The sequence below is a fragment of the Erythranthe guttata genome, chromosome 8 (genome assembly GCF_056151865.1).
Source record: "Erythranthe guttata isolate IM_541 chromosome 8, IM_541, whole genome shotgun sequence".
NCBI lineage: Eukaryota > Viridiplantae > Streptophyta > Magnoliopsida > Lamiales > Phrymaceae > Erythranthe > Erythranthe guttata.
The window spans coordinates 1367861-1391957 of NC_142540.1; the positions used below are offsets into that span (position 1 = coordinate 1367861).

Here is a 24097-nt window from a genome sequence, read left to right on the forward strand (position 1 = left end):
ATATGGAAAAGAACCAAACAACATATATGAATCGAATAACTTAAAATTTAAGGAGAGTCGAACGTTAAAGTATCCAACAGTTCCATTACCACCTTAGAAAGAAAAATATATGATGCAAAAAAGGAAAAAGAAACCAGTTGTCACCATAACATTTTCTATTAAATATTGACTGATTACGAAACGCATAACTCGAATTTAATTTACACATATTAGGGCATCCTATGAATATTTGTTAATCGATTAAGGTGGTTGTATCAGTTGTCTGTATAGTGGCTTTGGCAGTTTGCACACCCAAGCTTTCCCCACGTTTTTTCAGTTCTTGGGATTTGATAAATTCTTCAATTTTCGCCTTCAACTCCACATCGGGTATTAACATGTCAGCGGTCAGATGAGACCGGTTGAATGGATCCGTCTGTAATACCAAAAATTAGATAATAATTAAACTTAATTTTTCAAGAATGATACTAAAGAAAAGGAAAAACAAAAGGGATGAAGTTGAGGGTTTTGTACACTATCACTCAAAAGATGCCTCTGAATAACTGGTCTGTCCAATACGACTTTTGACGAAGGCAAAATGACGGGATCCCTCATTAAAGTGTACTGAAAATTCAAGAAAAAAAAATATAATTACTAGAAAAGATCGACCAGAAAATTCAACAGTATTTGGTACTAACGAGGTCATGATTTATACCTGAATTGGGTCAAGGAATTCATCGGGTATGTCTCCAAGGACAGCCTCAGCATCCATAGCGTCTGAAGCGGCAATTTTTGTTTTTTCTCCGAGCAGAACAAACTCTTGTATCATCCTACCATCTTCCCCAATTCTTCTCAAGACATCAGCTGCGGAACCAAATAGCTATCTCCCACCCAAATAAATAAGATAAAAAAAAAAAAGTAAGAAAGAAACAAATAAACAGATTAATATTTATTGATTTGTCCTTCAGATCACATAAAATGATAAAATGAATGAAAGTTTACCTGTTCATTGTACGAACGACCATCCCTTGTGATGGCTGCAGGGAAAATATTATCCTTGTCTCCTTTTGCCAGGTTGACGTATATGGTAACAATCTTCAGATAAAGAAAATGGAGTTTAGTATCATCAGATTTTATCGTCACATGCTTCATCTTTCTTATAATTGATACAAAATCCAAAGGAGAAAATTGAAAAAGAGGCGGTAACTAAGACAGCTTAAGAGTTAGGAAGTGCAATACATTCACATGAATCACGCTACAAAATTCCACATTTATTTAATACCAATCAAAACTAGCAGACGATATCGATCAAAATACCTGAATATAAATGTGAAATATGCATGAAGAAAGGTGACTTACCTGCTTTAGCAACACTTTTGGTCGAAACTCGTACTTCTCAGGGTCTTTTAATGTAAGGGATTTTCTTTGTGGCCCCACAAGTTGCAACAAAAAATAATTCAGCATGCTAGCAACCCTTTCGACCTGGATGACACCAGCCATGTTAGGGTAACTTAATCATACCAAACAAAGAACAAGTTGAACAAAAAACTGGAAAGACTATACATACCATTTCCGGTAAAAGAAAAGGGACCGTTATCTGCTCTGAAGTGAACGCCAGCATGCTCACATCTTCCATTGCCAATTTCATATCGATCCTAATAATCTACAAACATGATTGAACTACCATTTGATCAGCATTTCAAACTAAGATAGACTAAAAAGATATGAAGTAAACACTGACATTCTCCTGAGAGTGGAAAACCCGTGTTCTCTCCTGCCTTTCTTGGGCTGGTCGTCTCTCCCATTCCACAGTATTAGACATCTCCGCTTCTATTTCTTTAAGTTCAAGGATTTTGTTAAGACTTTCATCCAAGAGAAAAATGCTATCATTAATCAAAAAGTTCAAAAAGTTGAGATAAACGCCCTTCTCCTCCTCCTTAGCAATCTGGCAAGACACAAGATATTGAAGTATAAGATTTTCATGGAAACAGAATTAGGAACGGAGGCAGAAATAAACAGATTACATTGATAGCTTTACCTTTTTCCAGATGTTACGATGACTGGGAACCTGCCATAAATACTCGAGGAGTTCGGCAATGTTGTGACGGATGTTAAACTTGTCGTAGAACTGGAAGATATGACACATAACTCAGATAAGAAGGCTTATATTACAAAGACATGTACATGAAAGTAAAAGCAAAAGAAAATTACTACTAAAGCTTGTAATTAGGTCTGTCATATGAGAACTGTGACAGTTAAATCCATTAGGTTGCCATCATAATATGGTTCATCGACCTCAACGAAAGTATCACATATACAACACACTCTCTTTTTCACATGATTATATTTCAATAATGAACGGTCAAAATTATATTAGCACAAAATATGTTGAATGGTCCAGGGCAGGGCAATCAGAATACAGGTTTATAGAAGTTTTAAACCAAATATTAAGAGAAATTTGCACTTTTATGCAGATATGCCATGAACTCCCTTGGCAACAATCACCTGAGTGTGGGAACCAGTGAACTCGATATCAACATAAAGCTTCAGAAGATTCTTCACTAGATACTCGAGTGATAATTGGTGCCCGTCAAACAAAGTTCCTGTTGTCTTTGAGCCACTGTACACACAAATTAGTGAGTATTATGCGAGATCCAAAGAAAGAACAAGAACAATAACAGCACACTGCCCAATGGAACTCATCAAAATATACCTTCTCGGAGGCATCCAGCAATTAAGGACTTCAACCATTTTGGCTCTTAGATATGGATTTCGGATGTATTCGGGACTGGCCATGAACATAATGATGAAATTCATAAAATCATCCTGACAAGATGAAGATGGAAGGTGTGGGCAATCAAGCATACAAGATGATCATTAGACCATAAGAAAAAAATCAACTCATAATATACCAGCACAACACCGTCTAAAGCTCTAGGAATTCGCGACGCAAAAATTAGCAATTCCATGGTGTCTTCTACAAAATGCTCAGGCATAGAAGCAAATTCTTTTGGACATGTTGGGGGTAATGGCATTTTAAACCCCCCTACCAGACTAACCAACCAAACTACCATCAGGCGGTAGTAAGATAATGCACGCTGAAGAATCCCTCCATCCTACAGGGAAAAAGAGTAAAAAATTAAATTAAAAAAACTATTAGAGAAGCCAGCTTTAGCAAGAGAAACAAAAAGGCGGGCAGCATAGAATAACGTCCTAATTGGAAACCGAGCCAAAGTAGAGTGAGATGCATAAGCATGGTAGAAAGCAAAGTAACTCTTAATTTTTTGATTAATAAGTGAAATACCAATATAGGAGGATCCTTGCTTCAGCTGCAAGACTGATATGACATCTTAGAAGTACCACAGTAAATGAACTAGGCATTTATCATCAAAATACAGATGATGGATAAATTTCAGAAATTATGAAAAACTAAATATCAAGTTACGGACGCAACAAAATGTAAACATTCCATACCCTTAGGATTTGAGCTTCATAGCACAACTTCTCCTGTGAGTACAATTCAATTTCTTTTTCAAGGCGGATTATATCTTGTTGCAATTGAGGAGAAGGCGCTTGCCTTTGCATGGCTTGGAATGAGGATAAAGTCTCTTCAGATCTGGAAATATCCTGAATATTAAGTATGAAATCAGAATCATTATTCAGATGAGAGAAGAATAACCTATTGTAATTTATATAGATGGAAATCTAAAAAATAGTACATAACAAGGAAAGGAGGATAAAGTATCTTCCTGGTTAAAAGACTAGGCATACCTGAACAAGGTGTTTGAAGTCCGAAAATGCTTTTAGCAACCCCAAGTTAAGCACCCTAGCAGTCATGAAGAAGCATTCACTTATGAATGTGTACTTGACCTTTTCACTACTTCTGGGCACAGGATTACTATTTTGGAGGAGAGAAGGTTTACTAGCATTACTACTAGAACTTGTAGCTTCTTGAGATTCTAACAACCGCTTTTGTCCATTATCAGCTTTTGCAGTATTACTGTCAAACCATTCAGATACTTCGTCCGATGATGCATGTAAAGCAGTCAATCCTCTGGACAAGTTTATTACCCGAAAAATTAATAATAACAATAATGAGTTTTACCAGTATTAAGCTGTAAAAGGTTAACAATGAAGCAAAGACAACCCTCTACCTCATTTCCAGGCGGTTACCGTAAAATACATAATTAGGATCAATTTTGTCCCTTTTTATCAAATTGGCATCTAAGAATGGCTCACATAAACGAAGCAGTACAGCACTAAGATTTACAAACATGCCTGAACTAGCACAAGACAATGGATCAACCTGCAGCCAAAATCCATATAATAAAAGGTTAGGGATAAAATTAAGAAATTGAAATCGTTCAAATGAAATCCTTAACGCCATCAACCTAAAATGAAGTCAAAATGCCGCTGCTGTCTCTATAGAAAATTATACCTGCAAATGTCCCCTTGAAGAGTTTCTGTTGATGACCTCCGCAAGGTACTCAAGAACATTCTCACGAGTATTTGTATTTTTTAGGAGGCACTTAAGAACTTCTGCCAGCCCATCATACAAGTTGTTCATAACAGTTTTGATAGTTGTAAAGGCCGAGTTAAGATCAGATGGGCGGCGAGTTGAGGAATCAGAAAAGCACTGTTGACTGGCAATACAAGAGACATTTATCCATTAGTACAATAATATGTAACTAATCCAAAAAACTTTGAATTTCTACAGCTTCAAGTTCAATTAGAAATAGGTTCAGTTCAATTGCACTGAATAATCAAAAGACCCATAACGCCATAAGATTCTTATAGGGGTACACTGTTATCCTACCGTAATCCGTAATCATGAACCACACGACATTAATCACAAAAGCCCGAATATGGAAACCAGTGACTCACTTCTTGCAACTCATGGCAATATAAAGTAATTAGCATCGACAACACACGCCAATATAAAGTAACTAGTATCAACAACAGACGCCAATATAAAACATCAGAACTTGCAAGTTAATGGCAAGTAAAATAGATGGAAAGTAAAAATCATCACTCACCCAATATCAGGCTCGGTCTTGAATATAGCATGATCGGGCAATGCACTAACATGAAAAAAGGGCCCCAATATACTAGTCATCTCAATCACTCTCCCATTCAAATACAAACTTTTCGGAATCCACCACGGATGACTTACCAACGCCTTTGCCCCAACTGGGAAATTCAACAACATCAACAGTGCCCTCAACGGCTGTTGAAAATTCCCGAGAGCCGAAACCTTCAACACGCTCCCTCTCAAATCCTCATACAACTGCTTCATAACTGGTTCAATTGAATCATAATCAGCATCTCTAAAGAATTCCTCGAGAAAACCAGGAGCAGAGGATGCCCCACTACTACTCCCTCCAATTCCATCCAGACTACCCCCGACCTCGGCGAAAACCAACGGCAGCAGAGGCGAAACGTTCGACGATTTGTTCGTGTCGTGATTGGGGAACATATCAGGATTCCCCAAGTGAATCCTACAGTAAGAAACTGCCAATTTCTTCGCTTGTCTCGCCACAATTTCAATTTCTGACCTCACGGTTTTATCCTTCATCGACGAGATTTTCTTCCCTTCCTCACACGCGCGGCGATAGCAATTGACCAAGTACTGGAACGGAGGCTCGGCGGCGACGAAGCCGCCGGACAGCCGATCGATTACAATTCTCTCCATCAAATCTCGCGATAATTTCAGCTCCTTACCCTCGCTCATAATCTCGGCCGCCGACATCTCCAGGTACACAACTCGTGGATCGTTCTCCATGGAATCGATGAGCGACACAAGGAATATCTTCCGCAGGATAATATCCTCGATTTCCGCCGGCGTTCGCGTGGGTTTTTGCGTCGCCATAGTTGAAGATTAGTGCAATTTTTTTTTATTTTTTTTTCTGAAATAGGGTTTTTCTTCAAGAGCAGATCAGTAACGAAGAAACTTGCAGAGTAGGAATTGCGGTCGCCGTGAAATTGTTGCTATTTTAGCGGAGGTGTGATTTAGTCGCGAGAGAGGTTTAAACTTTAAACCAATAAACGTTTGGGGCATTTGTATAATTAATCTATACTATAGGTACTTGGGAAAATACTATATGAGACCCTAGAGAAAAATGTCGGGAAAAATACAGTTTTGGTCCATCAAGTTTGAACCGATTACACATTTAAGCCCTATATTCACAAAATAATTCATTTGGTCCCTCATGTTTCAATAATTCAACATTTTTAGTTATTTCCGTCAAATTTATGTTTAAATTAACAGAATCAAAATGGTGGCCATCACTACCTTAACTGACGGACTAAGGTTAAATTGACGGAAAGACCAAAAGTGCCAAATTATTAAAATATGAGGAACTAAATGTATTTTTTAAGAGACTAAATGTAAAATTGTTGCAAACTTGATGGATGAAAACTATAAATATTCTTGTCATACTTCATAAAATTATGATAGGATTTCCAAATTCTATCGATTTTGATTTTTCTTAGTTCGACTTTTTTGAAATAAGTTCAAAAGTTATATGTAATTGAAATTTTCAGAACGAAACTATAATTAATTTGAATTAAGTTTCTGTTAAGTGTATATTTTACACTCAATGTATACTTTCTTACGAGGATTTTTGTATACTTTTATTGATTTAATGATGCTTAATGAGTGGTTTATTGTATTTTAGGTACAAGAAGAATTGGAAAAGTATGGGGTCAAAACTGCAATTTTGGAGAAAATATGGGCCAAAGGTGAAATAATAAAAAATATGCTGAAAATTGGCTGAAAACAAGCCCGCGCGGCCGCGCCAAATTTCGCCTATTTTTGGCACGGCCGTGCCAACTGCAGAAGTTGGGCAGAAGGTTTCGGCGATTCTCGTGCGGCCATGTGAGATTTTGACTGATTTTCGCGCGGCCGCGCCAATACACGCTGGAGACAATTTTGGACTTTTAATCACACAAGGAAACCTAAAATCATCTACCAAGTTGGGGCATCTATTTAAGAGCAAACCAAACACGAATCAAAATACTTTGGAACACAATCTTGGAGGAAGAGAAGCGCGAAGAACGAAGCTCGACGAAGAATCAAGCATAGTTTTTCTTATTTCTTTTATTAATTCTATTTTATTTATCATAAGAATTACGAGTAACTAAGTTTTTAATCTAGGATTTTGTTAGAACCCTATGTGGGGATGGTGAACCCGTTTTCTTGAGATTAAGCAATTATGATTTTATGATTATTTATTCTACTTGTTATGATTGTTAGTGCATGAACTTGATCAATTTATGTGCTTTATCTGTGATTATTGGGATTGACTCGACAGAGCTATTTTGATAATTAGACGGTAAGTATAAGAACCTTCGAGTAGTTTTCACCGGATGAGTGTGTCAATTGCATGTGGTGTCGTAGACATACAGATATCACCTTAGGTAGCCAATTACGAGACTTGTTAGTTAATGCTTTATTCATAATTTGTTTGCATAGACATATAGTGAACCGTTTATGAATAATAGATTCATAATACACGCGACAGCGGGTTATGAGTAAATTAGTGTCTCGGGTTAATAATCATAAATCATATATTTCATAATTGAGGGGTTTTGGGTGAGCAATTCTTGCATAGGGGGAAGATAAAATCCTAGATCCGTTTTATATTGATATTTTCTCGTAATTCTTTGCTTTTTTAATTAGTTTAATTTATTTAATTCGACAAACTTGCGTAGGCTGGATAAAAATCATAGTTGTTAGAATTTGGTACTTAGGATTAGATAATTTGAGTATTCCCTGTGGGATCGACATCCGACTCTCACGAGTGCACTTTTACTACTTGTTTGCGATACGTGCACTTGCGTGTTAGGTATTTAGCACCCAACAGTTTCCATTTCCGAAAAAAAATATTCCAGTACACAAGTTTTGAGAATGTTTAATGTTATTAATGCTATATGTATTATTTTTTGAAGTTATTATGTTCTTAAATAAAACAAAATTGTACACCATGTGAGCATAACTTTTGATCCTTTTCCTTTTAACATATTTTATGTATATTTATCATTTGCTTATGTCTAATAAAACAATTATGAATGAATTGTTGTACAATTAGAAATAGGATCGAACATTATATAATCGAATACGATCGAACAAAAAATTTAAGAAAACACATATTGATGATGCTAAAATATAGCTCACCTAGGGTGGTATAGAAAACGAGCTGGGAGAGCAAAGCTGATCAGTAGCTAGTCAATTCGATGTTCCTGAGGTCCCTACAAAATGAGCACACGTGAACTAAGCCGGGGGTTGATCCGGCGGAAACCCCTCCGACGCTCAAGTCAGATGTGCGGATCGTAGAGAGAGTAGAGAGAATAAAACTCGAGGTGAATTGTCCATAAAAATGAGAACGTACCTTTACAAATGAATAATACTTCTATTTATATGTCGTTGATTGAGTTGGGCTTATTTTGTTGGGCCCAAGCCTTATTTTGAAGGTGCTTGGGCTTTCGTGTAATGGGCCCGAATACTTTCGTGTATTGGACATAATTGTTAAATGAATTGGGGCCCATTGGGTCGGCCCAATTAGGTATATCATTAAGCCCCCCAACTCTCGATTCGAGATGGGGACTTGTCTAGAGATATCCGGGTCGTGTCGAGAGTTAATTGCGTCGTCTATTGAATTGTTTCCGTTGGTGGTGAAATAATTCCTTAATTTAAATAAGGGATTATTGTATTTATTTGGCAGCCAGGTATATATTTAAGGGTTTTAAATAATATACTAGGGCCAGATAAATAGACTTCTTTTGCGGTGCGAAGCGTTAAACTTCAACTCCTACGAAATATCTATGGGTATGTATTTTTAACTCGAGGTCTTTTCCTGTGCTATTTTTCTCTTGAAATTTTTTTTTTTTTTATTTGCGGTAGGGTAGAAAATTTTTTGTGTCTTGATTATTTCTTCGGGGAGAAAATCTTCACATGTCGAACTCGGGTAATTCGAAATCTTTGAGAATTAAACTTCGAGATCCGGTTGAAGGGGGCAAGAAAACTTTTGGTTCCGTGGGCATGGAACGCGAGAAGCTTGTAGTATCGGGTGTGAAAATCGGATCTACATCTGGAGGTGCACGAATTAATGGAGAGGTAGGTATAGGAGGTGGCTTGGACGCAGTTGTCGACTCAAGCCGTGTCACGAGCCGCTCCAAGACCTGTGAAAAGAGTTCTATTGTGGAGCGTGGGGAGCCGAGCCGGAGGCGTGAGCCGTCGGCTTGCCTTGGGAAGGAGAAGAGGAGGGGAGATGCAGCTTCTCCACGTGGGCCAATGGCGGAAGGACGCGCGCGCGCGTCTGGTACGGTGGCCGAGGCACGCGCGCGCGCGTCGGAGTTGGGGGCAGAAGAAGGCACGCGCGCGTCGGGCGCCGTGACCGAGGGACGCGCGCGCGTGCGTATTAATGAACAGCAGCCTGGCGCGCTTCCCGAGCGACGCGCGCGCTGATAAGTGTTCGTTTTGCACAACTTTTACTTATCTAATCTTCGTGTTTTGGTCTTCATTCGTCCGAGTTTTCGGCTTTATTTGTATATATTATGTTGTTTTTGTTTTATTTATATTTTAGGTAAAGAGAAGCTATTTTTGCCGATTCGAAACGATTTTGGAAGCGAAGCCGAGAACCAAACCAAACACGTGCAAAAGTGCATTCTCGCGGATTGTGGCAGTGTTTGGTATTTCAAGCATAACTTTTGCATACGACCTCCGATTGGGCTGATTCAAGTGGATTTAGAAAGCTAACTTCAAGGGCTACAACTTTAGTGAAATGCACAATTGTCAAATTCGGGCTGAAAATGGGTGAAAATAGTGTTTGAAGTTGATGCAGAGGCCAGATCGCGATCCAGAAACACCGGATCGCGATCTGGTGGCAAATTCCAGTAGCAGCGAAAAGTTGGGGCAGATCGCGATCCGCACTTCCTGGATCGCGATCTGGGAAGGCGGTGGGCAGTTTTCGAGGTTGCCAGATCGCGATCCAAGAAGCCCAGATCGCGATCTGGGCACAGAAATCGAGTCTAGATATTTTTCTTTGATTTTTCACTATAAATAGAAGGTCTCTTTTTCATTTTTCAACCTCTCGAAAATCTCTCGACTTCTTCTTCGGTTTTTCTTCGGTTCTCGCCAGTTCTTCGCGGGAAGCTTCGACGAGGGTTTCGACTCGGGTTTTTCATAAGCTTTTCTTTACGTTTAGTTTATGATTTCTCGTGTTCTTCATTTGGATGCTATGTTTGTAATGAACTAAGCATTTTCTTTTAGGGAAATGAAACCTTGTATATATTGATTTTGATTTCCAGATCTGTGATCTATTTGTCGTTCTTTGATTCTGTTTATGTTTTCCTGTATTAAATGCTTTCGATTGTTTGGCCAACAGTTGAATTGATTGTAAATGGGAATGAACTCGAGAGAGGATTTCTCGTTTGATTTTAGGAAAATATAGCTCGGGTTGTGGAAACGGAGACGTGATGCACCTCGGGTAGCCCTTAAGGACTTGACCTAAATGCTCTCTTAATATCAGGTTCTGAACGGAGACGTCGGACCTGTGGGTAGACTCTAACTACACTGGAGACGGGGGTTAGGGTACTTTAGTGTCTGGGTTAGCGAACATAGAATTGACAATAGATTCGGGTTTGTAGATCTTTATCGATAGTACACTGGTGGATTTTACCCTAGAAGCCATCACACGTCGGAATTCCTCGCTTATACTGGCGAACCGTTGTTTTTTATTTATTGTTTCTTTTTAGTTTCATGTCATCCCCCATCCCTTCGTCCGTCTAAATAAAGTTTAGGACAGTATAATTACGGTACTTGGTAGATTTAGGAACTTAATTCCCTGTGGATCGATATCTGGAATACACTATTCTACAAAACGCGATACTGTACACTTGCGGTTATTCATACGTAGGTTTTACGCGTATCAAGTTTTTGGCGCCGTTGCCGGGGAATTAGTTAATCTTGAATTTACTAATATCGTTACCAACTATCCTTGCTTTACTTTAGACATTTTTTTTTTTCTTTTGATTTTTTTTGATTTTTTTTTTAGCAGATTTGTATACATTGATGGCCTCGATTTATGATATCTCTCTTTACAAGATTCAATCCAGAGCTGATTACATTCAACATGAGTTGGAGGATATTGAAAGACATTGTAAGCTGAACCCCGAAAATGGAATTGCACAAACAAATGAGCACTTGTGCTATTTACAAGACGAACTCCACTTTCTGGCAAATATTTTCGAAAATTTTCAGAGATGTCACATTCACAAACCATATCCGACCATCTTATATGAAGACAACGAGGTATTTACAGATTTTCGTATGAACGATGAGGTTGAGCACCTTGAGGGAATTATTCATCCCAGTTCTGTAGATACTTTTGCGTGTGGTGAGAGTGGGATGAAGATGATGGTAGAGGAACTTGACGAACTAAATCCTATCCACATTGCTACTCCGGATTTGAGTGTGAGCGAGGAGACGAGTTTCAAATTTGAGGTAGAGCTTACTCCAAAGCTCGAATATCTTGTGTACGAGTTTGAGAGATCGGTAGGCAAGCAACCCATTCTAGTCTCCTACCGACTGATTTCCAAAGCAAACGAGAAGTTCCATGGGATGGGATGGGCACTACGTGATTGCAATCTAGTCCATGATATGATTGCAAAGTATGTATCAAGACTGACGGATGGATGCGCAATATACAAGGCTTTGGATTGGACATAATCCGTCCAAATTGTGTCGAGCCGTCGAATTCAAAACAGGCGCTGAATGGGAGGCAACCCATTATTTATTTCTTGTCATTTATTTTCTTTATTTTTGTCGTTTTTGCATTTTTTTTTAATTTTAAAGCTAAATTTCACCCTTTTTGTTTCTTGATTTTTGGCGGTATCTCGTCCCCAAGGAAAGAAGAGTAAGAAGTCGGGAAGTCTAGACAATTCCGGCAATTCGCCTTCGGTGCCAAAATTCACGGCACCCTGTGCAACCAAAGAACACTTTCGCAACCGTAGAACACTGATCAATCTGCGGCACGACTGTTCAGGGCGTATTTCTTTCGCATATCTTTTATTTTTCGCATTGAGGGCAATGCATGATTTAAGTTTGGGGGTGAGTTTAGCTTATTTTCTTTTTGGTCTTTTGCATGCATATCATATAATTTAGTTATATTTATGTAATTCGATTTCCGTAATTGTGTTATGTTTGTCACATGCATTTCATATAGGATCGAGTGTAAGTTGCATTTCCGGATTCTATTGAAGCAAAGCAATTAATGAATTAGTAGATGGGCTAGTTGATTTTAAAATTGAAATTATGGATAACCGGCTAATTATAGATGAACCTTCCGACTGCGTTTTTGCAACTTGTGTGGATAGCCTTTCGAATCCTTTCCGATTAAGCTTGAGCGCACTTTTCTGAGGGGTATAATAGTCTGAGGTTTGGGGGGCGAGTTAGAATTGAATTATGTGTTCACGATTTGCAGTTGTTGGCTAAAAGTTCTATCAATGGTCTTTATGTTTTTATTTTATGTTTGTTGTTAAAAAAAAAAAGAGAAAAAAAAAAAGATAAAAGATAAAAATAATAATTTGTGGTATTGTTGTGATTCACGCTCTGATTTCCCCGCCTTTCTGACTCGAGCTCAACCCGTTGGGTGCACCTCGTCGCCTAAGTCTCTCGAGTTGTCAAGCTTGGGGGTTTCTTGGACTAAAGTTCGATACATGGGTCAGAGAGATAACACAGTGGTATCGAGCCTTGCACGAGTCACGATTATTCCCATTTCAAAAAAAATGGAAATAGAAAAAGTTGTGATGAAAATCACTAAAAAAAATTGTTGTTGTCATTTTTTTTCTATTTAATAAATAGACCTACTTATGCCCAACTCGAGTTTCTGAATTTCAGAATCAAAACTTACTTTTCATCCACATTTCTACTCAAAACCCTGGGTGATTGTGTTTATTGTTTAATTACGGATTCTTGAGTCTATCTTTCATTTTGGTGTAGAAACAACTAATTGCGTCGGTAGGAAAGTTGAATATCTTAAGCCGTCTGCCATTATGAGATTTTAGGTTATCTAGCTCGTTTTATCTTTGGAATTAATTGCAATGCTTTGACCAATCTGGCAACTTTGTGGGTGTGTTGTCTGAAAACCCTCACGAGACACAACTCGTCCTTTGGGGGTACCCAGGGGTTCAACGGCTTGTTGCATACGCTAAATGCAATCGTGATTCCCTACGTTAATGGCCTAGGTTTAATTTTTTGCTTTCGTCGTTTTTGTTTTTGGGTTGTAGTTTGTTTCGTTTTGATTTACTCGGGACGAGTAAAGATCTAAGTTTGAGGGTGTGATAAGTGTTCGTTTTGCACAACTTTTACTTATCTAATCTTCGTGTTTTGGTCTTCATTCGTCCGAGTTTTCGGCTTTATTTGTATATATTATGTTGTTTTTGTTTTATTTATATTTTAGGTAAAGAGAAGCTATTTTTGCCGATTCGAAACGATTTTGGAAGCGAAGCCGAGAACCAAACCAAACACGTGCAAAAGTGCATTCTCGCGGATTGTGGCAGTGTTTGGTATTTCAAGCATAACTTTTGCATACGACCTCCGATTGGGCTGATTCAAGTGGATTTAGAAAGCTAACTTCAAGGGCTACAACTTTAGTGAAATGCACAATTGTCAAATTCGGGCTGAAAATGGGTGAAAATAGTGTTTGAAGTTGATGCAGAGGCCAGATCGCGATCCAGAAACACCGGATCGCGATCTGGTGGCAAATTCCAGTAGCAGCGAAAAGTTGGGGCAGATCGCGATCCGCACTTCCTGGATCGCGATCTGGGAAGGCGGTGGGCAGTTTTCGAGGTTGCCAGATCGCGATCCAAGAAGCCCAGATCGCGATCTGGGCACAGAAATCGAGTCTAGATATTTTTCTTTGATTTTTCACTATAAATAGAAGGTCTCTTTTTCATTTTTCAACCTCTCGAAAATCTCTCGACTTCTTCTTCGGTTTTTCTTCGGTTCTCGCCAGTTCTTCGCGGGAAGCTTCGACGAGGGTTTCGACTCGGGTTTTTCATAAGCTTTTCTTTACGTTTAGTTTATGATTTCTCGTGTTCTTCATTTGGATGCTATGTTTGTAATGAACTAAGCATTTTCTTTTAGGGAAATGAAACCTTGTATATATTGATTTTGATTTCCAGATCTGTGATCTATTTGTCGTTCTTTGATTCTGTTTATGTTTTCCTGTATTAAATGCTTTCGATTGTTTGGCCAACAGTTGAATTGATTGTAAATGGGAATGAACTCGAGAGAGGATTTCTCGTTTGATTTTAGGAAAATATAGCTCGGGTTGTGGAAACGGAGACGTGATGCACCTCGGGTAGCCCTTAAGGACTTGACCTAAATGCTCTCTTAATATCAGGTTCTGAACGGAGACGTCGGACCTGTGGGTAGACTCTAACTACACTGGAGACGGGGGTTAGGGTACTTTAGTGTCTGGGTTAGCGAACATAGAATTGACAATAGATTCGGGTTTGTAGATCTTTATCGATAGTACACTGGTGGATTTTACCCTAGAAGCCATCACACGTCGGAATTCCTCGCTTATACTGGCGAACCGTTGTTTTTTATTTATTGTTTCTTTTTAGTTTCATGTCATCCCCCATCCCTTCGTCCGTCTAAATAAAGTTTAGGACAGTATAATTACGGTACTTGGTAGATTTAGGAACTTAATTCCCTGTGGATCGATATCGCGTCGGATGGGCTTGCCGTGGCTGACGCGCGGACTTCAGCGAATGGGGAGGCGACACGTGGGCGGCGAATGGGTGATGACGCGCGCGCTTCAGCAAGTGGGCAGGCGACACGTGGGCGGCAGCTGTTTGATGACGTGCGCGCGCGTGAATCAGCCCTTTTTGGGGCCACGCGCGCGCGTGAGAGCGCGTTACTGCCCGGTTTTGAGGCCGGTTCGGGCGAAATCGATGGGCAAATTTCCGAGGGTGTTGATGCGCGTGGTGTTTTAAATGGGGGGAGTTTCGGACGACGAGAAATTATTGCATCTTGGAGTGACGATGTAGAAACGAGTGGTAATGTTAATATTCGCTCTAACGTTGTTGAAGATGGTTCTAGTAGACGTCGCCGTGTCGTGGATTTTGGGAGCGATAGTGATGATTCGCATCAAGTTCCTTTGGCGAGTGATCCGGCGATGTCAAATAGTGAAGTTGAGCTGACAGATGAAGAGGAGGAGGAAGATGATATTCCGCCAGGTGATATTGAGATTGATAAGAGGAAGCAAAAGAAAATTAAGCCAATTAATTTGGACTTAGTTGATTTTGATAGTGTGTTGACGGAAGAGCATCTGCACTCTATTCGTCGTTTATCTGGAGCGCCAAGTAACGTTGAGTTGTTGTTGCCTCAGAAGGGTGACCGTTTGTATTCGCCACCCGATGGATTTCATACGGTGTTTTTAGGTTACTTGACGTGTACATCTCAGATTACACCGCATCCGACCTTGTTGAAGGTCTGTGAGGAATTCAAGATTGGGTATAGTCAGCTAACGCCCAGTGCTGTTCTGATTTTCCAGGCGTTTCATTTTAGGGTGGTTCGTGTAGGTCTGCCTGTGTCTGTGAGTTTATTTAAGGCGTTATTTACGTTACATCGGCCCAATAAGATGCCTTTCTTTTGCTTTCATCCTCGCGTTCATTACCAATTCGTGAAGAGTGTGAAGCTATCTTTGGGGAAATGGAAGAACTATTTTTTTTACGTGAGGGCTCCCACTTTTGACGTTCCCGTAGTTTGGAATCCTATGTGTGAGAGTTTCGCGATGACTGCAAATATGGCGAAGAGGATTGAGGAATCTGGGTTGTGTGATGTGGTATTTGATCCGAGGAGTTTGATACCGACGGTGACGGGTCAGCATCGTATATCCTTTTGTTGCCTTGACTTGTGTTCCTCTTCTTTGTTGTTTTTTTTTTTTTTTTTTTGTAGTTTATATCCCATGTTTCTTATGTATTTTATCTCTTGTAGATGGGGGTATCACCTTTGCGGCACTTCAAGCTAAGGCGAATGGGACGTCGAAGAAGGCATCGAAGAAGGCATCGAAGAAGGTACCCTCTACCTTGGGAGGTTCTTCAAATGGTTTGCCTTGTGAGGAGGTCCATGTAGAAGCTCCTCGAGTAGTCGCAGATGATCGTAGCAGTGCTGGTGAAGTGGAGGGGCGTCCACCGACGAGGGACCGTGGCAAGGGGAAGAGGGTGGATACCGAGTATGTGGCTGTGCCTAAGCGTCCACGGGTAGAGCCAGAGGAGACTTATGCTTTCCATGGTGGAGGAGGGAAACAGCTGTTTACTTATGGAGTAAACCGCGATGGTAAGGAGTCGTACTGGGATGTGTCGGATTATGATTTGCCGATGTTGAGTACCGAGGGTTTCGTTCGAGAGTATGATCGTGTTCGGATGTCTGGTAAGGGTCCTTCTCATATGCTAGAGTTAGCTGGTGGAGACATATGTCGGGTGAGTACTTGTCTATTTAAAACAAGATTTTATGTTTTATTCTCTCTTGGCTTGCGAATAATATTGTTATTATTATTATTATTATTTTTTTAGTTGGTAGCGACTTGGAGATACCTCGTGGAGCACGGTAGGAATGCAGAAGCTAGTAAGGAAGAGGATCGGGCTCGAAGTCAAGCACGTGAGGATGAGCTTCTAAGTCAGTTGGAGGAAGCGCGGTCCGATCTCGCTCTACGTTCTGAAGAGCTTGCTCGGAGGACAGAGGAGCTTGCTGAGAGGACGGAGGAGCTCGAGGTTCTCCGGGGTGATGCGAAGGCTTATAAAGATGATGTTCATAAGTTGAACAAATGCTACGATCAGCTTAAAGAGAAGTATGAAGCTGAGAAGGCGACGGGGAAGAGGTTCCTCGCGACATCAGGTGGTGCGGCTTATAAGGAGTCCATTGTGGAGGAGACTAAAGCTAGTTTCCGAGGTAGTGATGAGTGTGCTGCTATGGTTGAGGAGCATGCATTGGCTGTGGTTTATAAGCCATTAGTGCGTTCTTGTCGCAAATATCTGCGTGATGCGGGTGGGATCAGCGAGGAAGTGATTCGTGGGATGGAGGCTGGTATATCCGATGAAGATGAAGATGAGGTCGATGGCAACGAAACGGGCACAGAGCTCGTGGATGACATGGTTGTTGATGACTCCACTGTGAGGGCGTCTTCTGCCCGTGGTGGTGGAGTTTAGATATTTTTGCTAGGATAGTTATCTTTTCCCTTTTATTTTTTATTGCTATGATTTTTTTTATGGATTTCGTATTTTATTTTTATCGCTGATGTAGATGGGTATGTCCACTACTATTTCGTTTGAATTTCTTCCTCGTTTGACTTTGAAGTTTTATATTTCGATTTATTTATTTTGACATTGTCGAGAATGAATGCGTTGCTTCTATGTGTTTACATTAGCATTATACGCGATGTACTTGAGGAGGGGATCAATCTCCCAAGGTTTTTGTTAGGGGTCGTGCCCTTTGTTTGGACCACTTGGGTCTATGATATTTTTGTCCGTGGCCACGTTTTAAATGTAGCACCTCGTGAAACAGCTAAAGGGACCTAGATAATCCAGCTGGCCAGGCTATACGGATTATCTAAATCTCTCTAAGTGTTTGTGGGGTGGTTTTGACTTGACTTCATAGTAAGAGGTAATTTGTATAGACGTAAATGCGTAGATAGTAAAGCGAAAAGTATTATTTATTCAACGATAGCAAAGGAGAATTGTTACATGCCTATGTGAGGCGAATGTAAGTAAATGACTAATGCGATGGGCCTACGTGAGGCAAAGGTAAATAACTACTTGTGGAGCGAGAAAGAAAAAAAAATTGACTTGATAAAAATTGTTCTAAGTGATTGTACTACACTTGTTCTTCTTCTTCCACGTCTTGCTTGTACTCGTTTGTTTTGCTGTGCTGATGGTAAAATGAATTCCTTTGGCGTTTCTATGCCTGTCAAATATAATTGAGAAAAAAGAATTTTGTCTAAGCATTTGTATTGAAGACTTAGTAATTGAAGCTGAGGGGATGAGCATTGCCGATCTACGTACCATATTACAGGGATGTTTTTTCTTCCTCGCACTTCGGGATATGAAATCAACTCGTGAGTTGCTGCGAGTTACTATGTGATCATGCCTGCTAGTGGAATTTTTTTTTTTATGTTAGTAGGAGTAAATAAGATCATCCGTGTGTTGAATGCTAGTGGAAGTATAGTTACCCTTGGCGATGTGGTATGGAGTGTTCTCGCTCTTTGGGCCGTTGATTGAGTAATATGCATCCCCTCGTAATTGGCTCTCAATCTGTAATAAGATGGTGGGATGTGATGGTGAATTGCTGGTGAAAATAAATTTATTAGCCCCCCAGTTTAGGTAGGATGTTAACGCACCTTGTTATATGGTGTCAAATTTCCAACCATGTAGAAGCAGCCTTACAAGACGTGTGACGTGGAAGGATGTGGGGTCTGCATGGGTGATGAATCGTAAATAACTTTCATATAGAAGAAATATGGGTGATGATCTCAACTGATCTGAAGTAAGGTAGATGTATACCTTAGGCGTAGAACCGTTTGAGGTTCCCTATATTCCATGTTCTGGGTATAGGGTCTCCGTCACTGTTCTCGAGGCGATATGCTCCAGTGTTGACCACCTTTGTGATTTTATACGGTCCTTCCCACTTTGGGTCGAGCTTTCCGATGGGGTGGGAGGCTTCAGCTTTTCGGAGGACTAGATCTCCGACTTGAAAGGAGCGAGGGCGAACCTTTGAGTTATATGCCTTGGCCATGCGTGATTTATACATCTGTTGTCGGATGTACGCGATCTCACGTAACTCATCTACGAGGTCTAGGCTTCCCCGCATAGCCTCTTCATTAGCTGTTGGGTCATAGTTGGTGACTCGCCAAGATGGTTCTCCGATTTCGACGGGTGCGATTGCCTCTGTTCCGAAAGCTAGATTGAAGGGAGACTCTCCAGTTGCTGCTCTTGGGGTTGTGCGATAAGCCCATAGTGCGTTAGGCAATTCGTCCACCCACTTCCCTTTGGCATTTCCAAGCCTTGTTTTGAGGTGTTGGAGTATGGTGCGATTCGTGACCTCCGTCTGGCCGTTAGCTTGTGGATTGGCTACGGATGTGAAGAACTGTTTGATGTCTAAGCCGAGGCACCAATTCTTTACTTTGTCACCGCAAAATTGGGTTCCGTTATCTGAGATAATGGAGCGTGGGATCCCAAAGCGACAGACGATGTTCTTCCATAGGAATTGGATGACTTCTTCTTCTCGGATGCGTGCTAAGGGTTCAGCTTCCACCCATTTGGTGAAGTAGTCCACTGCTACGATGAGGTATTTACGTCCTCCTGTGGCGGGCGGGAATGGTCCGACTAAATCCATTCCCCATTGGGCGAAAGGGATGGGGCTGTCAATTGGCTGCATTAATGCCGCTGGCAGGTGAGGAATATTTGCATGCTCTTGGCAAGGCTTACACTTTCGGACCAACTTCTTCGCGTCTTCATGCATCGTTGGCCAATAGTATCCTTGCCTCAGTAGTTTGAGAGCTAAGGTCCTCCCGCTTAAGTGATTGCCGCAGATGCCTTCGTGTACTTCTCTAAGTACGTAATCCGCTGTGGTCGGGTCGAGGCACTTGAGGTAGGGGAATGAGAACCCTCGTTTGTATAATTCTTCTCCCACTATGACGAAGCGGGCGGCTCTCGTCTTTAACTTTCGTGCTTCGGTGGGATCTGTTGGGAGTTCTCCGTTCTTGAGATACTTCAGGATTGGAGTGAACCAGCATGGTTCATCCTCTTCGGTGTACTGTACTTCAGTGGGTGAAGTTATCTCCGGCTGGAGTGAGGTGAGGAGCGTCACCTTCCGACTTCCAATGCTGGCCATGGAGCTGCCTAGCCTAGCTAATTTGTCTGCATGGACGTTATTGGCGCGAGGTACTTGTCTTATCTCATAGCTCTCGAATTTAGACAAGAGAGTGTGTGCGAGAGCTAAATATTTGGCCATGGTGTCTTCCTTGGCCTCGTACACTCCGAGTACTTGGTTAACGACGAGCTGAGAGTCGCTTTGGATTAGGAGCTTGCGCGCTCCGGCTGCTAGGGCGAGGCGGATTCCCGCTATCAGTGCTTCGTATTCAGCGACGTTATTTGAGGCTGTGAATTCGAATCGTTGAGCGTATTCAAACTCATCTCCATCAGGATTCGTTAGTACAATACCTGCTCCCCCTCCTGTGGTAGTGGAAGATCCGTCGACGTTGACAGACCAGGTAGGTAGAGAAGTGTTCTCTTCTATGGAAGTCATTTCGACTAGAAAATCTGCCAACACTTGCGCCTTGATAGCTGGGCGGGGTTTAAATTCCACTCCATATTCACTTAACTCTATTGCCCATTTTGCTAATCGTCCGGATGTTTCGGGACTTCTTAGTATTTGCTTCAGAGGGTAATTGGTGAGAACCACCACCTGATGTGACTGGAAGTAAGGTCGAAGCTTCCGTGCTGCGTTGATGAGGGCGAGAGCGAGTTTCTCCATGTTGGTGTAACGTTGTTCGGCTCCTTGGAGGGCGCGACTTATGTAGTATATGGGTTGGTGACCCTTTTCTCCATTTCGGATGAGGACTGCGCTGACGGCATTAGCTGATGTAGCTAAGTATAGTAGGAGGGTGTCTCCGGGCTGAGGTTTTGTGAGCAGGGGTGGGGATGCTAAGTATGACTTCAGCTCAACGAATGCCTTTTGACATGCCTCATCCCACTCGAACTTTTTTCCTCCCCTTAAAATTTTGAAAAAGGGGAGAGCCTTGTCCGCTGATCTTGAAATGAATCTGTTCAGGGATGCCAAACAGCCGTTGAGCTGTTGAACTTTCTTGATCGATGTTGGCGGAGCCATGGAGGTGATTGCTTCAATTTTCGCGGGGTTGGCTTCGATTCCTCGTTGTGAAATCATATATCCCAAAAATTTGCCTCCCCGAACTCCGAATGAACATTTGAGGGGGTTGAGCTTCATCTTATATTTTCGCAGGGTGGCGAAGCACTGATCAAGATCCGTTAGGTGGTCCGAGACCTTAACACTTTTGACGAGCATGTCGTCGATGTACACCTCCATATTTTTACCGATCTGATCTGCGAACATTTTGTTCACCAGACGCTGGTAGGTGGCTCCTGCGTTTTTCAACCCGAAGGGCATGACTTGATAGCAGTAGATACCTTGGTCGGTGATGAAACTGGCCCTCTCTTGATCTTCTGGCGCAAGTAAGATCTGGTTATACCCTTGGTATGCGTCGAGGAAGCTGAGGAGCTCGCATCCTGAGGTCGAATCGATGAGTTGATCGATTCTAGGCAGAGGAAAAGGGTCCTTAGGACAAGCTTTGTTGAGGTCGGTGAAGTCTACGCATAGTCTCCACTTCTCCCCGGGTTTGGGAACGAGTACTACGTTCGACAACCATTCAGGATACTGAACCGGTCGTATGTGGCCTGCCTCTAGAAGTTTAGCCACTTCTGCTTTGATATGCTTGTTGCGTTCGGGTCCAAACGTTCGTTTCCTTTGTTTGACTGGCTTCATCTTCTTGTCGACGTTAAGTCGATGTAGGGCTACCTGAGGGGGAATGCCCGATAAATCTTGGGCTTTCCATGCGAACACATCTCCATTGTGTCGCAGGAAGTTGATTAGCTGCTGCTCCGTCTCAGGATCTAAATCAGATCCGATGCGTAGGAGTTTGGAATCATCTCCAGGTGTGAGCTCTATGAGCTTAAGCTCTTCGACAGCCGCTAGCTTGATGCTATCGTCTGGTACACTGATGAGTATTTCTTTATTGTCCTCAATGATTGCATTGACCCACTTCCGTTTGTCGGATTTTTGGGTATCGTCTCCCTTTCCGGGCGGTTTAGGCTTCTTTGAGGGTTCTCGTAGGGCCCTTGCATAGCATTCTCGAGCGAGACGTCTATCTCCAAGCACTTCTCCCATTCCATAGGGAGTAGGGAACTTCCATTTCTGATGGTAGGAGGAAGGTACTGACTTGAATGTGTGGATGGCTGGCCTCCCCAGAATGATGTTGTAGGGTGATGGCCTGTCGACGACGAGGAATTTGATCAGTTTCGTGATTCGACAGGGGTCTTCCCCTAATGAAACAGGCAGCTCCACTTCTCCCATTGACAAAATGCCTTCTCCTGTGAACCCTTTCAGGGGTGTGGAGATGGGACTAAAACGGGCATTATCTATGCCTAGCTGCTTAAAAGCATGGAGGTACATGATGTCAGCTGAGCTCCCACCATCCACTAATATTTTCTTGACCAAGAAGTTGGCCACCGTTGTTGTTACCACTAATGCGTCGACATGGTCTTCCTCTGGACCTTCAAGGTCGGAGGAGTTGAAGACTATGCTGTGATCAGGTCTTCGTATTTGATATACGCGTTCGGATGGAGAAGCGCGTTCTTGATTCATGCGCGCTGATCGAGCGAGTGTGCGTCTTGCATTATGTGAATCGCCTCCCGCCGGTCCTCCGGAGATGAAGGAGATGATTCCTCGGGTAGGCTGGTTATCATTGTTATCTAGGTCACGTCGGTGACCCCCATCTTCTCGTCTTTGTTGTTGATCTCGGTTGTTGTCTCGGCGTGGAGGATCATCACGGCGTTTATTTCGCGGCTTATCGACGTATTCGCCTAAATGGCCCTGTTTGATCAGCCTCTCAATCGCCATTTTAAGTTGTGCACACTCTTCCGTAGTATGCCCTCTGTCCTTATGGAATCGACAATAACGATCCGATTTTTCTCGCTTTGCGTTTGGCTGCATAGGACGTGGAGGTTCTGCTAAACCTTTTTGCTCTATCACGTGAAGGATTTCCGTGAGGCGAGTGTTCAGCGGAGTGAACCTATTGTAGGAGGAAGAGTGTTGGCCTTGAGGTGGTAGTGGTGGACGTCTATCGTCGCGCCTCCTATTGTCCTGACGGTCGTCTTCCCTTTTTCTTTTAGGAGGAGCATGGGTAGAGGCTTCCTCTATCCGGACGTATTTTTCGGCTCGATTCAGCAACTCCTCTAAGTTGCTTGGGGGTCTTCCGGCGATAGATTCTTTGAATCTACCAGGTTTCAAGTTCTGCTGCATAATCCCGGACAGCATGTCTTGCCCCACACTGGGGACTTCGTGGACGGCCTCTACGAAACGCTTAATGTAGTTACGGAGCGTTTCGTTATCCCTCTGTACTACAGAGAAAAGATGAGCTGGGGTCTTGGCATATTGTTTGTTGATGGCGAACTGGTTGGTGAATCGGGTCGACAACCGAGCGAAGGTGTCAATGGACCCTATGGGTAGGGAGTTGAACCAATTCATTGCCCTCTTGGAGAGAGTGGTACGGAACATTTTGCACATCGCAGCGTCCGTCGGGCCATATAAATCCGCCATGGCACTGAATTTCTCTATATGTTCCTGTGGGTCGGTGGTCCCTTCAAATTGAGGTAACCCCGAAATCTTTACTCCCTGAGGTAATACCTCGTTGAGAATGTCCGTGGTGAAGGGACTGCGTCTTGTTGGGAGAGGCATTCTCTCACCTATTTGATTATTTGGTTGGGAGAAAAGGTTTTGGCGTGACATTCGGCTGTTTACCTCGCCTTCTCCCTCATTGAAGAGAGGGACTCTCGGTGGTGATGCGTTCCCCCGTGGGGGTGAGCGTCGACGTTGCTGTCTGGGCAGTGCTCCTCGGTGGTTGGTAGATAACTGCACTCGGGATCGTGGATCCGAGGTAGAGGAGGAGACACTTATTTGATTCGCTATTGGCTGTGGGGCCACGGGTGGCGCTACAGGTGGAGCTGGTGCTGGTATCGCATTGGGAGCGTTTGCTCCCATCGTGGCGATGTATTGAGTTACAGCCTCCGTGGCGGCGCGAGTAGAAGCTTCCGCTATCATACGTTGGAGCGCATCCTCGGTTATTTGAACCGTTCGAGGAGCAGGGAGAGGTGGATCGGCGAGTGGTGGGTCCCGAGGGGGGATCACCTGAACCTCGCGAGGTGGATCTGCAGTACGTGGAGGAAGTTGCTCCGCGGCGCGTGGAGGGGGTGGGATGCCAGATCCTCCACGGGTGGGGAGGTTATTAGCTGTGTCGTTTTCTCTCCGAGCTGATGCCTCAGG

General features: G+C 42.3%; 1 protein-coding gene across 1 annotated transcript; it reads right to left on the bottom strand.

Annotated features, from left to right (window-relative positions):
- Nucleotides 1–29: 29 nt before the first annotated feature.
- Nucleotides 30–6064, bottom strand: LOC105971032 (U-box domain-containing protein). Its single transcript, XM_012995881.2, has 16 exons — nucleotides 5013–6064; nucleotides 4415–4619; nucleotides 4131–4282; nucleotides 3748–4030; nucleotides 3451–3603; nucleotides 2889–3092; nucleotides 2690–2802; nucleotides 2482–2596; nucleotides 2015–2104; nucleotides 1718–1921; nucleotides 1544–1639; nucleotides 1336–1458; nucleotides 979–1071; nucleotides 692–856; nucleotides 511–600; nucleotides 30–412 (listed from the first exon to the last, which is right to left on the bottom strand). The coding sequence occupies exons 1-16, from the start codon at nucleotides 5843–5845 to the stop codon at nucleotides 233–235; spliced, it is 3099 nt and encodes a 1032-aa protein (XP_012851335.2). The 5' UTR covers nucleotides 5846–6064; the 3' UTR covers nucleotides 30–232.
- Between the last annotated feature and the right edge of the window lie 18033 nt (nucleotides 6065–24097).